This window comes from Trichosurus vulpecula, chromosome 4 (genome assembly GCF_011100635.1).
Source record: "Trichosurus vulpecula isolate mTriVul1 chromosome 4, mTriVul1.pri, whole genome shotgun sequence".
NCBI classification, from domain to species: Eukaryota; Metazoa; Chordata; class Mammalia; order Diprotodontia; family Phalangeridae; genus Trichosurus; species Trichosurus vulpecula.
Window position 1 is genome coordinate 429,260,392 of NC_050576.1, and position 15,713 is coordinate 429,276,104.

The 15,713-nt window shown below is 41.2% G+C and overlaps 1 protein-coding gene across 21 annotated transcripts in view; it reads right to left on the reverse strand.

The window, feature by feature from the left end:
• Window positions 1–15,713, reverse strand: part of MBNL1 (muscleblind like splicing regulator 1) — a 257,520-nt gene that overhangs the window by 169,373 nt on the left and 72,434 nt on the right. For 6 of the 21 annotated variants that reach the window (XM_036755159.1, XM_036755167.1, XM_036755170.1 and 3 more), the window contains exon 2: window positions 8,894–10,017. The exons of 3 other annotated variants lie outside the window; for them this stretch is intronic. In XM_036755159.1, coding sequence (XP_036611054.1) covers window positions 8,894–9,067 — 174 coding nt within the window. In that variant the 5' untranslated portion in view covers window positions 9,068–10,017. Of the gene's footprint in view, window positions 1–8,893; window positions 10,562–15,713 lie in introns of those variants that run through there. 12 more of the 21 variants (XM_036755166.1, XM_036755155.1, XM_036755154.1 and 9 more) reach the window with 9 other exon arrangements.

Here is a 15,713-nt window from a genome sequence, read left to right on the forward strand (position 1 = left end):
TTGCCCAATTCTACAGGTAGAATGATGAACACTTTAACGTCTGTGTTACATGATCTCATCAGTCAATATTAGAGGTTTATCTAGAGAGAGATAGAAAGACAAGAGACAGAGAAAGACAGACAGAGGGGAGAGAGACACACAGAGAGAGGGAGAGAGACAGAGAGACAGAGAGAGAGAGAGAGAGAGAGAGAGAGAGAGAGAGAGAGAGAGAGAGAGAGAGAGAGAGAGAAACAGGAAAGAGCTGGGTTCAAGTTCAGCAGTTGACATACAGTGACTATATGACCTTGGATAAGCAGAGTATCTACTGACTGACATATCTGGGGAAGAACTGTCCTCATGTGAAGATATTATTCTCTCAAGGGATGAAACCACAGTTCTGAATATAAACGGATCAACGCATGAAAATTGTAAGGTATTAAAAGTGCTTTACACACCTTAAGTGTTCATTATTACTAATATAGTTTTTTATGATGCAAAACTAAAAAAAGGAAACAGAAAAACTGAAGGACCTTCAGAGGTCAACGAATGAATCTCATTTGTCCTCCAGCTGAATTGTCCCTTGAATGCATGGAGATTGCACACGTGTAATATATGTTCATGTTAACACAGAAAACATGGATATCCTATATCAGAGTGTGCATACATTGCACATTGTCCATTGAATCAAGTACATGTATTATCCATGACTTTTCAGTAAAGATCAGATGAGGGAAAACCAGGGGTATTCGCTTGGTGCTTCTAAAGATTCCTCGGCTTTTCTGTTCAAGGTTTTCTTTAGCATCTGCTTATCAAAGCGATTTTAATAGTGCCTGCCATTTATAGAGCACTCTAAGGTCAGCCAAGTGCACCTCACTTGATCCTTCCAACACCACGAGATAGAAATGCTGCAGTTGTGATCATTTCCATCTCACCGATGAGGAAACGAAAGGCAGAGAGAGAACAAGTGCCCTCCAGGGATCACACAGGTGTTAACTGTGGAAAACAGGTTTTGAATCCAGGTCTCCTTACTCCAAAGTTTGCAGCTGCTCTACCTGATCATGCAATCCACGCAGTTTTGGAAACATCAGTGGACGTGTGTGGGTGCACATGCATGCCCACACACACACACACACACACACACACACACACACACACATGCGTGCGCGCATCCACATTATGTGTTGGAAAACTACAATTAAGCTTGCTTCAAATCAATCATAGAGTTCAATGAAAAAGCAATATGCTAACATGTTGTTAAGCTTCAAATGACTAATTATTTGGAACAGATCCTTCTAGCTGTTTTGCCTGGTGTTCTAGCACATGTTCAAAACGTCAATGCATGAGATGTTGACCTTACGGCTATTATGGGGTAATGTCTCATGATGTGATGCATCAGAGGAATCATGGGCTTAGATCTAGGAGGAGCCCTAGGGGTCATGTGGTCTAACACCCTCATTTTTAGATGAGGAAATTGAAGCACAGAGAGGTAAACTGACTTGATTCAGGTCTCACAGGAAGAATGAAAAAGAGCCATTTGTCTCAAACTAAACTGTCTATTGCTACTGAGAATTCCTAGATCTGTTCTAACGTAATATATAAAAAAACTGCTTTTCAATAGATGTCCAGACTGTTTTTCTCTTACAGTTTTGGAACTCTGTTAGCTTCCTCAAGAGGATCTCAGCGTAAGGAAATAAGAGGCTTTGTCTAAATCTGTAAGGAGGGAGACACTGCCCAGTAGGAAAGGTAACAGATTAGTGATGGTGATAGTATAAATCCTCTGTAAATCCTTGACCAGAGAAATGCCAAACCAGGTCCCTGGATGCTTCTACTCCTTCACTGGCCCACTGTTCTTCCATTTAATTTCTCGAATCTCTGTGGTGACAACCAAGAGTAATCCCTGTGGGTTTTTGTTGTGTGCAGCATGGTTGTTTTAGATCATACCCTGTGACTGTAGCTTGAAACTTCTCCTGGATGTCATTGGAGAGTCCCAAGATGGAGATGTTTTTGAGGCTACATGAGGAAGATACAAATTTAGACTAGGGTCTTAAGTGACTCATCACAACTAAAGGTTTAACTCAGTTATAAATGCAATGGAAAGGTTTGCAATCAAAAGATCTGGCTTTGAGTGAGCTGGAAAAATGACACTGCCTCTTGGAACCTCAGTTTCCTCATTAGTAAAATAAGGGAGCTGAAATAAATGGCCCTTCAAGTCTTTTCAACTTCAAGATGTATGAAGAGCTTGGGACCCTGGGTACAAAGTTTAAATTGGCACCAACCTATCCGGTCAGTTAACTGGAGCAAGTCTGCATTTGGGACAGAAAAGATGTGTCCATAGAGCTTAAATTTGGGAACAAGGTGACTAGTTCTCTGGTTAGTACAACATAACAGTTAAAGAAGGAAGGCTGACAACAAGAAAAGATGTGGAGGGAGTAAGTCTAGGTCACAGCGTCCCAGCACGCACATCCATAGAGACAGGAAACTATCAGAAACTGTTTGATGGAGACATAGAGTATCTGAAGAGGGGGACAATAAAATCAGGTAAAAAGGTGGGTTGGAATCAGATTGTTGAAGACCCTGATGACGAGCATCTATTTTATCAAGATTACAGGGAACCAGCAAAGTATCTGGAACAAGGGAAAGTTGGACATTAGGAGGAAGGTAACCTTAGCAGTTCAGTGAAAAAAGCATAGTTTGGACATAGGGAGACCAATGAGTTCCAAAGGGGCTGAATGAGGGAGAGGGAATGGAAGTGAGAGGCAAGACTTCCTATGCTAGGAGAATGTTAGACTTGGCGATAGATCGGATGAAGTGACTGAGAGAGAGTGAAGAGAGTCAAAGACAGCACCAAGATTCTGAACCAATTACAGGGAAAATGGTGACGCCATCAAAAGGCAGGGGAGGCTAAGAGGGTGGGTTGGCTGAAGGCAGAGGAGACAAGCTCACAAACCTTTCTAACCTGACATGTGTTTTAACTATTTTTTTTTCTAAAAAATTAGGTCTGCAGGACATCTAACATTTAAAAAGCTATTACTTTATTTAAGAACCTTATTTGAGACAGTTTTGTCCCTGAATTAACAGATAAAAACTGTATTATTTTTAAATATTGAAATGATGTACTAAAGATGTTAAGGGTGATACTATAATAATAGTAGTTAACCATGTATACAGTGGGCTTAGTATGTGCCTGGCACTGTGCTAAGTGCTTGACAATCATTATCTAATCTGATCCTCACAACAACCAAGGGAGGGAGGTGCTATTATAATTACAGATAAGGAAACTGAGGCAAGTACAAGCTAAGTGACTTGCCCAGGGCTGCTCAGCTAGCAAGGCTGGATTCGATTTGAGCCTTCTTGACTCAAGGCCCAGCACTGCACTGCCTAATTATGTGATAATGACTTAAATTCTTTTTGAAGTAAAAAAGCAAAGAGGATATTTTGGGGAATACAGGAAAGTGTAAAACATTCAACACTCAAAATGACTCAGCTGACAATTCAAATCTATCCATTTTGTGATTCGGTCCTATGTCAATCTACAGATTTCACTTAACTAAAGGCAGGCTTCCAAATCTTCCCATTATATAAAGCCCTGAAGAATACCACCCTGCTAACTTATTCCCTACTACATATTCTTCAATCCAGGGATGCTGCTCCTTGCTGTACCTTGAATGAGACCCTCCACCTCCAGACTCCAGGCATTTGCTCTGGCTGTGCCCCAAGCCCAGAAAGCCCTTTCTTATTTCTGCCCCAGCTTCCCTGACTTTCTACAGGAAGCCTTTCCCAATTGTCCCTTAATGATAATGCCTTTCCTCTGCTAATTATCTCTTATCTATCCTATCTATAGCTTATTTGTACCTAATTGTTGGCATCTTACCTCCCCCATCATACTGTGAGCTGCTCAAGGGCAGAGTCTGCCTTTCGCTTTTCCTAGAACAGAGCCTGGCACATAGTAGGTGCTGGATCAATGTTTACTGACTCACTCACAAAGGTGGCTATTTTATTACTACCTATAATTAATAATAATAATAATGCTTTGAGGGTTGCAAAGCACTTTCCACATATTGTCTCATGTGATCTTCCCAATCCTATAGGGCAGGGAATCACAACGGGACCTAGCAGATGAGGAAACTGAAGCAGACAGAGACAACAGGACTCTTCTAAGGTCATGCGTCTAGTAAGTGTTGGGAGCAGGGACGGCCTCAGGTCCTCCTGACTCCAGGTCCAGCGCTCTGTCTACTGTGCCACCCGAATGCTCCGCTGAAGAAATGAGAGGGAAGGAAGGGAGAGGAGAGAAGGACTGAGAAGGGAAGGAAGGAAGAGGAAAGGAAGAAGGAAGGCAGGAAGAGGGAAGAGAAGGAAGAGGGAAGAAAGGGAGAAGGAAGGAAGAGGGAAGAGGGAAGGAAGGAATGAGAAATGAAGGAAGGAAGAGGAAAGGAAGGGGAAGAAAGGAAGGGAAAGGAAGGAAGAGGGAATGAAGGAATGAGAATAAAGGAAGAAGTAAGGAAGAGGGAAGGAAAGAATGAGAAGGGGAAGAAGGAAGAGGGAAGGAAGGAATGAGAAGGGAAAGAAGAGGAAAGGAAGAAGGAAGGAAGGAATGAGAAGGGAAGGAATGAGAAAGGAAGGAAGAGGGAAGAAAGGAATGACAAGGAATTGAGATGGCCCACCCACGTAATGAAAGGCAACAAGGTGGCAAATGGTTAGACCATTAGACCCAGAGTAAAGAAGACACGAATTCAAATTTGCCCTGTTACTTACTAACTGAGAGAGCCTGGGAAAGTCACCTAAACTCTGTCTGCTTCAATTTTCTTGTCTGTAAGATAGGAATAATAGGAACAACTACCTTCCAGAGAAGTTATATTAATAAAAGGAGGTCATATGTGTAAAGTGCTCTGTGAACCTTATAGTATAAGATGAACACTGGCTGGTATTATGATGGTGACCCTCACTCTATTGTGATCAAGGCAGTTGCTTTTTGCCTCTGTCTTCAATGCCTACCAATGCTTAGCACAGTTCCTGGCACAGAGCAGGTGCTTTATAAATGCTTGCTGACTGGCTAACCAGGATATTTGTAGAACCCAGCTCTGCCAGTGAGTGCTGGGAGACTTGAACTGGTAGAGGAACACACTTGGGCCTGATACCCTGAAAAATCAATGTTCAGCTTTACAATGAAGGAATGCAGAAAATGCCCCCACCTGAAGCCAAAAGGCTTGTGTAGACAAAACAATTAAAAAGGAAACAGAAACAAAATAAAATAAATTAAATCACTAAACTGTAATAGGAAAGATCCACGTTTTGCTGACCACACTGAAATGACTCATTTCCAAGTTAAGAAACTAATCTTTCAGGGACATCAAAGACTTATCTTTAAGCTAAAACTGGTCCTTTGAGTGTCCCCATGGGATGAACTAAGATTCATCATAGAGAGCTACTGGATGGGGGAAGGTATGGGAGCTGTCATCAGCCCCTAAATTCATCCTTTCTAAATCCGTGGCTTTTGATGACAATGCACAGTGGGAGGACCTCTCCCCTCCCCATTTATCAGTATCTCCTTCAGGAACAATAAGAAAGCCTCCTTCCATCACAACATAAAACAGATTTTCAAAACCACTGAGCCTACGAGATACTTAATGGTCTCAAGATGCACTTGTAAGCAATTCAATTCTAGACTTAGAGCATCAGCCTGAGATGAAAGCGAATGAAAACATTCATTAGAAAAGCAAAATGACTTAAAGGGGAAAAAAGTCCTATTAAAAAGTGAAGTTTTCTCTGTGCCATATTTGGTAACGATGTCATAGCTCACGCCTGCTTGCCTTCAGTCTCTAATTTTACTAGTTTTTGCGTGTTTACACAATTCTCCATTTTTCCCCACCTCCACTTTCAACATGAGACTGATGAATTAGAAAGCAGCAAGTCCAATCTAAGTGAATAAATTCTTTTCAATTAATGAGAATTTACCACAAACAAACCAAAATCCTTGCCTAATTTTCCTCGGGTTTAGATTCAGAAACGTGCCTGCTGTTTTCAGGAAAATAAAAGAGCAGCTTTCTGAGTTCTTCTCATCTTTTTCAATGAAATGCGTTCTCTTTTCCCGATGAGAGACTTGGGTATAAGACACCTGGGAACATGGCCAAAATCAGAGACAGCACAGCTGAAGGGTACTACCATTTCACAGGGTCCTCTCACAAAGTATTTCGTTTGCCTTCCGAGCATTCTAAAAATAGCCAATTACACAGACTCCATCCATCTCACGTTCAAGAGCTCAGCACAAGGCTGGCCCTCGGCTTTCGGCAGGACCTAGGACACCCTTTACTGAATAAGTCAGCATATTGCAAAAGTTTGTAAAATTCTGACCGTTGAGATTTTGACTTTGCACAAATGGTCCGGCCATTTTGGGGGGAGGGAAGAGGGAGAGAGGTTTGGCAAAACTCCACAGCTCTGCTCAGTTGTAGGGCTTCAAAGATGAATACCAGACTGTCTCTAATGATTTTTAAATATGTTTTTAATCTGCGGTAGCCACAAGGCTGAACAATGGAGGACTGCTATCTTGAAGGTAGGCTATTCAGCGTGGTATCAAGGAACAAACAAAGCTTTTCTTGTGACTTGATATTATGGAACATATGCTTGCTTAATTATGGTGCTGGGCATTTTAAAGCTTTCCTTCTTGAAACAGAGGGTCGCAGGAATCATTAAGGTGACACTGCCCTACTTCAATCCATATTTCACATAATTTTTGTTACATCATCCTCTTGGCTTTGCTAAATCCAACCAAGCTGTTTTACTATATTTGGAGCATTATTTAGAAATTAAAAGGCCTTTTTTTAAATTTTGTTTTGCTTTTTTTTTTTTTTAGGAAGAACAGATAAACAGCATAAGGAAGGACAAAGTGTGCAGTTATAAACCATTCCACTCAGGTCCTTGTGAATAAAACATCGAGTATTGAAATTGGAAACTAAAGAAACAAAAACAAAAACAGAAAGACACCTTGACGGTGACACTGCGTACTATTATCACCATGCCACATGCCATGGTGGAATGCTGGGGCTTTTCTCAAAAGGGGGCCATTTTGTGGGCAGAAGCAAGCAATAACTGCAAAAATATTGAAGGATGGGGAAAAAAGCCACTGAATCTTAATGGTTCACGTGGTTCCCAAAGACTCTGTGAAAACCCTCAATGTCTCAACCCTGGTGAAGCCTGTACTTTATTCCACAATAGTGTATATACCCTCCACCGTCTGCTAGGAGAAACGCAGGGTTCCCAGGAACTGGGTCAGATAGGGGTGACTTGTGGGCACAGGTGGATCCCAGCCAGGGGATTAGCCCCTCACCTCCATCTGCCAGGTCCCCTTGCCAGTGACACCTGCATCCGGTCAACTAACAAAGGCAAGAGTGATACTCATAAAGACACCGGCAAAAAAAAGGAAGAAAAAAAGTACTAGGCCCCACAAGTTCCGGCTGTTAGACTTAAGGAAATGCTTCTCATCTAGTTCTTCTTTGTGTTTTAAAATGATTTTTTTTTCTGTTACACACACACACATGCACGCGCGCGTGCACGCTTCCCACTCTATCCCCAGCTTTAAAGTGATATCCTTGAAAATATACATATATACCTTTTTTAAACAGACTACCCAAATAATGTTTAGTTTCTGGAGCTTAGCAGAGATGAACCCAAACTGTAGCTGAGGCCTCATAAGCAAACCTCAATACTTTGCAGATGAGACTCTTCTTACGAAGCTGATTCACTTGTTTTTTTTAAGAGGGCACATGGATTTCTTTAAAAGACTTACAAAGTTAACTAAGCTTCAGTGCTAAGGAAAAACAGTCAGTGGATCAAAAAGCAGCCCCTTCCAGCCACAGTAAACTCTTCCTAACACCACAAGATTACACATCAAATCAGGCCATTTATACCATCTCTAAAAAGTCCCACTTTCAAACATGACACCTGACCTAGGCACCTGACGCCATCTTTATGTGCCAAGGGATTGCCAAGTAAATCTTTGGAGATGGTGGTGATCACAGAAGGTGATACATGAAGCCTGCGCCCTCCTGATAAGACAGTTATAAATCAGAAGCCATCATGATTCAAAAATGAAAACAAAATGCTAAGAAAACGCAGAGAGGATTTCAGGAACATTGAAAAAAAATTCTGGCTATTAACATCGCAATACTTCACAAGATTCATGGAGTATCAACAGTAAAAGCAAAAAAAAAAAGTTTTTGCTTCTTCTAAAACTAGCCAGGCATGAGGTGAGAGCTTTGCTAGGCACTAGCTTTTCTATAGGATGGCTTAGCTACCAGATCATCCTCTGTCCTCATAATATTATGAACAGAACATATAAAAAAAACATAAATACCACAATATAGAAAGCTTCAATAATCTATCCATAGTTCTCCTTAGTCTGTAGAGATTGAAATTCCATGATTCTCCAACTACATTCCCAAGCACAGAGGCAGCATGTGAATCACTTAAATGTAATATGTGTTCATTTTCTCTCAGGCTCAATTCCTCCATATTTATGTAGGCTATGTTCCAATGCATCTTACTTGCATACATACACACCCATGCACATATCCACATGTATGCTCCTATATGACACATACATGAAGCTATTTGTTTACACATGTCTTTAACTGAATGAAACATAAATACACCTAGAATTTTTGCTCTGTATAATAATCAGGAGTCCCAGGACTGATGGAGATATCCACAATACCCTAAATGAGGTAGGACTCTATTACAAATCCTATTATTTGCTTCCCCACAGAATAGACAACAAACACAAAATCAAGAATAAAACCATCCCCCGTATCTAAACTGCTAAACAAGAACCATTGTCATTCTGAGACCAGTGGTTTCTTTCTGTTTTTCTTTCCTTCATTCAATTAAACCTTACTCTTAAAATAATAGAATATTTACTCACTTTCAATGAATCAAAGCAGGCGATTACTCGTCCATTTTCAACTTGGCAGCTTTTCGATGGATGTGCAAATTTACATTCCGTGTCTGCTCGTGAGCAAGTGCCCCTTTGGAACTCTCTACACACTTCCAGTGTGAGCCATTTGGTGTCCCGAATTGGTGTGACACTAACAGCCATGTTTAGATTTTACAGGTAGTTAATTTTTTTTAAGTGAAACAAACGAACAAAACCAAACCGAGCCCTCCCCCCCAAAAAAAGCCAAACTGTTAAGACTGGAAATGATGAAAATGTCACCTCTGGAAATGCTCTGTCCCCAAATCCCTGCTCTTTAAAGGTACATGGAAAACTGTGTTGTCAATATCAAGGAAAAGAGATCCCACTAGAAATTCACAGCATGAAACTGTTCATCGAAAGAGGTTTGGGACTTAAGAGAATGCTAGAATCACAAGTGTGTCAATGTTTAAAAGTGGGGCCGGGAACTAGCCTTGTGCTCTCAATAACCCATTCTCAGTGCCAATTTGGAGCCCAAAACACAAGCATGAAAACGTGGCAGACCCTTCGACACAGAATTTCCAAGCTGCTTTCAGCAAATTGTCTGAAAGGTAATCTCCTCCCAGCTGAATTTGCAATTGGGTTCTGTGGTGCAATTGGTATTGATTAGTTTGGCATAGACAGATGCAGCGGCTTTAGAGCAACAATCGAGAAATTATTTTTGTTTGCTTGGTTGGTTTTCCTCCTCGATTTTTCTGGCAGAAAATATCTTACTTTTTTTTCAGCAAACTTTTCTCAATCTCCTTCTCTCTCTCTCTCTCTCTCTCTCTCTCTCTCTCTCTCTCTCTCTGTCTCTCTCTCTCTCTCTCTCTCTGTCTGTCTCTGTCTCTCTCTCTGTCTGTCTCTGTCTCTCTCTCAATCTCTCTCTCCTAAAGCAGCCTAAGGCAACGCCAGATACTCAGAGGCTTTCTCTTGATTCTAGGTAGAAATGGGGGTGTCTGGGCTAGAGGCGAAGGGCGGAGGGTGGAGGTGCTGTCGTCGCGGTCTAGCTGGCAGCAAGCAAGGCAAAAGCAGAGTCTGCTCTAGAAGCGGTCCAAGCAGCAGAGACGTCAGGAAAGGCACTTCTTAGTACCAACCTGTAGAAAAAAGAGATAGGTTACCATTTACCAAGTAGCACTTCACCGATGCCCCACAGTCTCACCACCTTGCCGTGTGACCCCAGACTAGCCACCATTCGGGTCTGCCTCCTCCTTCCACGCAGAATACTTACGGTGCAGCCCATTGCAGCCAGCCATCGTAGATTTATTAAAAAAGGGGTTGCTTCCCTTTGCGAAGCAATGCATGATAGGGGAGGACCAATCACAGATTGGGTTGCAGCAATATTCTGGGCAGAAAGCCAATAGTGTGGGTTGTCTTATGAAAGGTCGCGCCTGTCAGACGTTCATTACTATGCTCTAAGCACAGAAAATGTCCATCAGATGGGACTCATTCCACGGCAAGAGGACGAGCATGTGGGTTTTGAATTTACCCAACATGCAGTTAGTGGATTAAACCATGTTAGTTTCCAAACAGCTCCCACATAAGCACACCAGCGCCTGGAAATCCCGGCGGCAGAGGCAAGCTTTCGGCCCGCAGCTCCCTTTCCAGATGCCTTCCCTCTCCTCGGCTCAGCTCGGCTCTGCCGGGGTCTGGGCAGGCTCCCGGGAGCCAGCCTGCTGTACTGACACGTGAATGCGAGAGGGAAGGGGGTGTTTACCAATGGTACATTCTCCCGACCTATCCAGCTCACTTCCTTCCAAACCCTAAGTGAGACGTCCAGCCGTCTTCCCCGCAGCTCTAGGTTATATTGTAAAACTCTTCCATTCAGCCCGCAGACACTTTGTCAATATATCGCAGGCAGACCAAAGAGCAACAAAAGCACCCTTTATGCCAGCATTTTTTCGAGCAAAAGCTGAGGTCATGTGGGGAAAAGGAGAATTGCAGCGTTGTCAGGACGTCTGGCAAAACATAAGTCATCCTCAAGAGAGAAAGCGATTCCATCACAGAAGCATCAAATGTTAAGGAGGGTATCTGATTGGGATGACATGATGTACCTCTGAGGGAGACTTCCGAATAAGGGGCTGGACGCCGGCCGGCTGCTGCCAAGTGTTAACTCAGCAGCTCTGGCTTGCTCCTAATCATTTCATTTGCCTGACAACAGGTAAATCATCGATTGCTCTCCTGAAACCCACTGTCTATGAATAGGCATGTTTTTTTTTAATTTTTGTTTTTGTTATTCAAACAATCACAATCTTAGAGCTAAAAAAGACTTCCAAGGCCATCTGAGCCAACCTAGATCTAAACAAGATGCCCTTTAATCAAGCTAACAGAAGCACTCATTAAGCGCCTTTTGTGTGCCAGGCACTGTGCTCAGCCCTCACCCTCTAGATCATCCTCCACAAGGGAATCATCCAACCTTCTCTTTTAGAGGAAAGAAAGCATTTCCTCCCAAAATGGCTTATTACATTTCAGGACAGTGCTCTTTGTTAGACTGTTTTCTTCGTGTTAGCCCACTCCATTCTGGGATACCTTCAGCAGCTAGGAAGTTTTCCTTATCTTGAACCTTAAATGACATCTTGGCTACTTTGGAACTTTGCTCATGAAATGAACAAAATTGTAATGCTGAACCACCATGTAGACCACCATGACTTTCAACAAAAGTAACACTCTAAGTATCTTTAGAGCTGGTTCTTTTGGCAACATTTATATCGGAAAACATTTATCAAACATATGCTTCGCAGCACACGACCCTGAGCTAATATGAGAATGAAACAAGAAATACTCCTGGCATTTATGGACTTTCAAAATATGAACGGAGGATTAGGAGCCACACCTAAGTATGATAAAAGGTGGAATGTGAAAAAGGTAAAGGGTAGGAAAAGGTTTTAATACTCAGAAAACTTGCTATAAAGAATGTGTAGATGAAAAGAAATGTGTGTAATCTATTTGTGACTTTTACCAGGCTGATCGCAAGATGTCCCAATCTGCTGATCCCAGCAACACTCAAAACCATTGACTAAATTACATTTTGTGTGTGGAGAGAATACTCAAACCTGTTAAATGACAGATTTCTGAAACAGGGGATTATTTGTGATAATAACGACTTTATTTCCTGGTGGGTTTTTTTTTTTGTTTTTTTGATTTTGGATTTGTTTGTCCATTTTGCCAGAGGATCCATCACAACCAGAACACATGGCCTTCTCCTTTCTCGTCCTTCAAAGCTCAGCTTTAAGACTTAGACAAATGAGAGACTTGTATTCAAAATCTACCATTTATTACCTGTGGTACTACTTTTGCCACAAACTTCCAAAGTCCTCTGAAAACGATGTAGCTAAGCTTCACAAACACACTGAGTCTCTGGTCCCATCCTATCCTACACCAGCCCCCTTCCAAAATCCTCAGGAAACCTTAGGTGACTAGATTCTTTTTTTTCCAGTAAAGACATCCTTGATCTACAACCAGCTGAATGAGTTCTCTCTCCAACTCTAATATTCTAAAGCATTTAATATAGAGATGATTGGCCCCCCTCACTCCGTATATTGTATTATACTTACAAGTGTTCATTACACTTATATGTATCCCTCCCCCAATAAAATGTAAACTACTTGAAGAGAAGGGTTATGCCATTTAGAAAAAAAAAACATTTTGTATATTCAACCAATCAATTAATCAACAACCATTTATCAAGAGCTTATATGCCAGGCAGTGTGCTAAACAATGGCCTTAGGAACATGTTAAATTGTTTGAATAACTTGAATGATTTTATGAAATACAATCGAATGCCAACCTAAAAAAGCTCACTGTTGTATTGATTGGGAATTACCATGGGGGCCAAGTTATATTTCTGAAACACAAAAGAATCGACAAAAAGAAAGATCTTGATAGAAGAGGCCACGAGGCAAATGTCAGGCCTATTCCCAAACACTACCATTATTTAAAAAAAAACCTGCAATATTTTTATTATATGAAACTGGAATAGCATATCCAAAGAAGGTACATTTATTATTTAGAGTTCATAAATGTGTCGTGCTTTAGAAGGCAGACATTCTACAGGCTGCTTCTGCCTGGAAGAACTGTGAAGTGACTTAGATGCTGTGAGTGAATCAATGTAATTCACAAAAGCAAATCGCTTAGTAAGTGATACGAGCATAGGAGAAAGTCTACCAAATTATTTGTGTTTGTGTGTGTGTGTGTGTGTGTACATGCATGCGTGTGTATGTTTGTGCGTGTATGTATGTACCACATGCATGTAATATTCTACTTTTGTAAAGTCAAATGGGCAAGTTTCAAAACTTCAGGTCCTACAGGATGACTTGGGGAATTGGGAAGTTAAGCGATTTCTCCCCAGTCCCCATAGCTAGGCTATGTCAGAAGGAAGACTAGAACTTTCCTGACAGGAAAGTCAAGCCTTTATGGACTCTGCCCTGTGGCTTCTATAATTGGGTTCTAAACAAATCAAAGTCAGCTGCATATAATCCCGCTTGGCTACTAAGGGGCCGACGGCAGTGCTTCTGCCATAACCTTCAAAGACGACCGAAAGGGATGGATCACAACTTCATAACCACATTGGCCGAGTTTTTGCTGCCAAGAAAGAAAGCCCCCTTTGAAAATGGATGTCTCTCTCTCTCTGTCTTTCTGTCTGTCTCTCTCTCTGTCTGTGTTATCTCTGTCTCTCTGTCTGTCTGTGTCTCTGTCTGTCTCTGTCTTTCTCTGTCTTTTCATCTGTCTGTCTCTGCGTCTGTCTCTGTATCTGTGTCTCTATCTCTGTATCTGTGTCCTGTCATTTTCTCTGTCTGTCTGTCTCTCTCTATCTTTCTCTCTCGTCACTGCTTAGAGCTAGAAGAGGCCTAGAGGGTCATTTAATTAAGCCTCTCATTTTACAAAATCAGGCTCAAATGACTGTGGAAATTACACCATTTCCATATAATTATTATGAACACGTATATACAGATGGCGATATAAATGCTGAAACATTCTTATAGTGCCTACTACATACTGGGCACTAGGCTAAGAGATTTACAAATACAATTTTTGTTGATCTCACAACTCTACAAAGTAGGTGCCTTTATCATCCCCATTTTACAGCTGCGGAAACTGGGGCAAACAGAAGTTAAGAGATTTACCCAGGGTCACATAGCTAGTAAGTATCTAAGGATGGATTTGAACCAAGATCTTTCCAACTCCAGGCCTGGAGTTCTTTCTCTTACCCCACCTTGGTACCTAAAGGTCGACCAGTCTGGCCCTGACGGAATTAACCTCATGCCTGCCCTATTTAGTTGATTTTCTACCATGTCTCTGTTGCTAAATTGTTTATATATGATTTACCTCCTCTTCCATAGGACAAAACATGGAGAGAAAGGTCTTGTAATTGTGGCTTATTGGAGTTCCAGTTAAGTGAAATTTTACCGTACAGATATAGCCCAGAAATGCCATTAACTGTTTCCAAAAAACCGAAGAGTCTGATCAAATGATATACGAGGCATTTGGTTCAGTAGGAATAATGTTATAATGTTATAAATTCAAAACCCATTTCTAGGTCACCAAAATTTAGACTAACAAACTTAAAATAGATAGGGGAGAAATGAGAGATGAAATAATGTTTTCACTTAGTTTGAAAAAGTCTTGCTTTTTCCAGGGGGTGCTGAGGGGGATGTGAAAAGAGGAAAAACTCCCCTGGGGCAACCCCCAAAGTGTTTTCTGATTAGTTGACCTTGATGCTCTCCACCAATCAGAGGGCAGAGAAACCTCCAAGATCAAGATGAAAAAATACTAATCAGAGAAAATATTGGTTCCCTGGGAGTTTGATTATGATATATTAACAATTTTGAATCAAACCTAGATTTAGTCAATATTAGATGACTCATGCTTATAATCCAATCAACTATGCCTTCAACTCAAGTCAGCCATTTAAATGTCAAAAAAGGTGGTAACAGGGCTACACACACACACACACATACACACTTTTTTTTCCTATACCAACACAATCTAGGTATATTGATACATTCATTGTCCAGGTTATAGAAATATTCACAAGAAATGTTTGGACTAAATAAATTTATTGTTTTTAAAGAAGTGATTGAATTAATTTCATCCTCTCAGAAATATTCACTAGTTTTTGTTTTCTTAAAGTAATAGCTGAGACAAATACTTGTGCACATCAAAATGTACCTTGATAAACTATTCCTTTTCCAGAACGAAAGTCCAGCCCCAATGCTTTTGTATGACATGGGCTTGTGCTTAGATTCCCACAGGTAATGCTGCTAGAGAACAAGCTTCAGAAAGTCCTCCAGCATCTAAGGTCCAGCCTAGCTAAATTCAGGGAAGTTCCACCCTGGAAAATGGATACCATGTGATGCCCTCCCCCCTTTTTTGTTGGGGAGGGGAAGTAATCACAGAAGATAATGAAGAATAAGACATAAAAAGATAGGGAGAAATTGTATTGGTTGGGACGGACCCATTCACTCCCAAAGAAATCACACCTTTTTTAAAGCAATATAAAGAGCAAATACCACAACTAAGAGAAAACTGTCACTTTCATACTGAACAATAATAGCTCTATGAATATTTTTAAAATTCCATCCCTACCCCCAGAAAAGGCTCCTTTTAACATGTGCCCTGCTTGGAGATATTGGCAGTTGAATTCCACACACTGAAAGTATGGGGCACCACATTTTATAAGAAACCATCACCCATGGATTTGAAAGAAAACTCTTGCACAGGGATCAATAATCATTTTATTCCTGAGCAGCAACAGGAACTAGGTAATGACTCTGGATGCCACCGATCAGTCTAA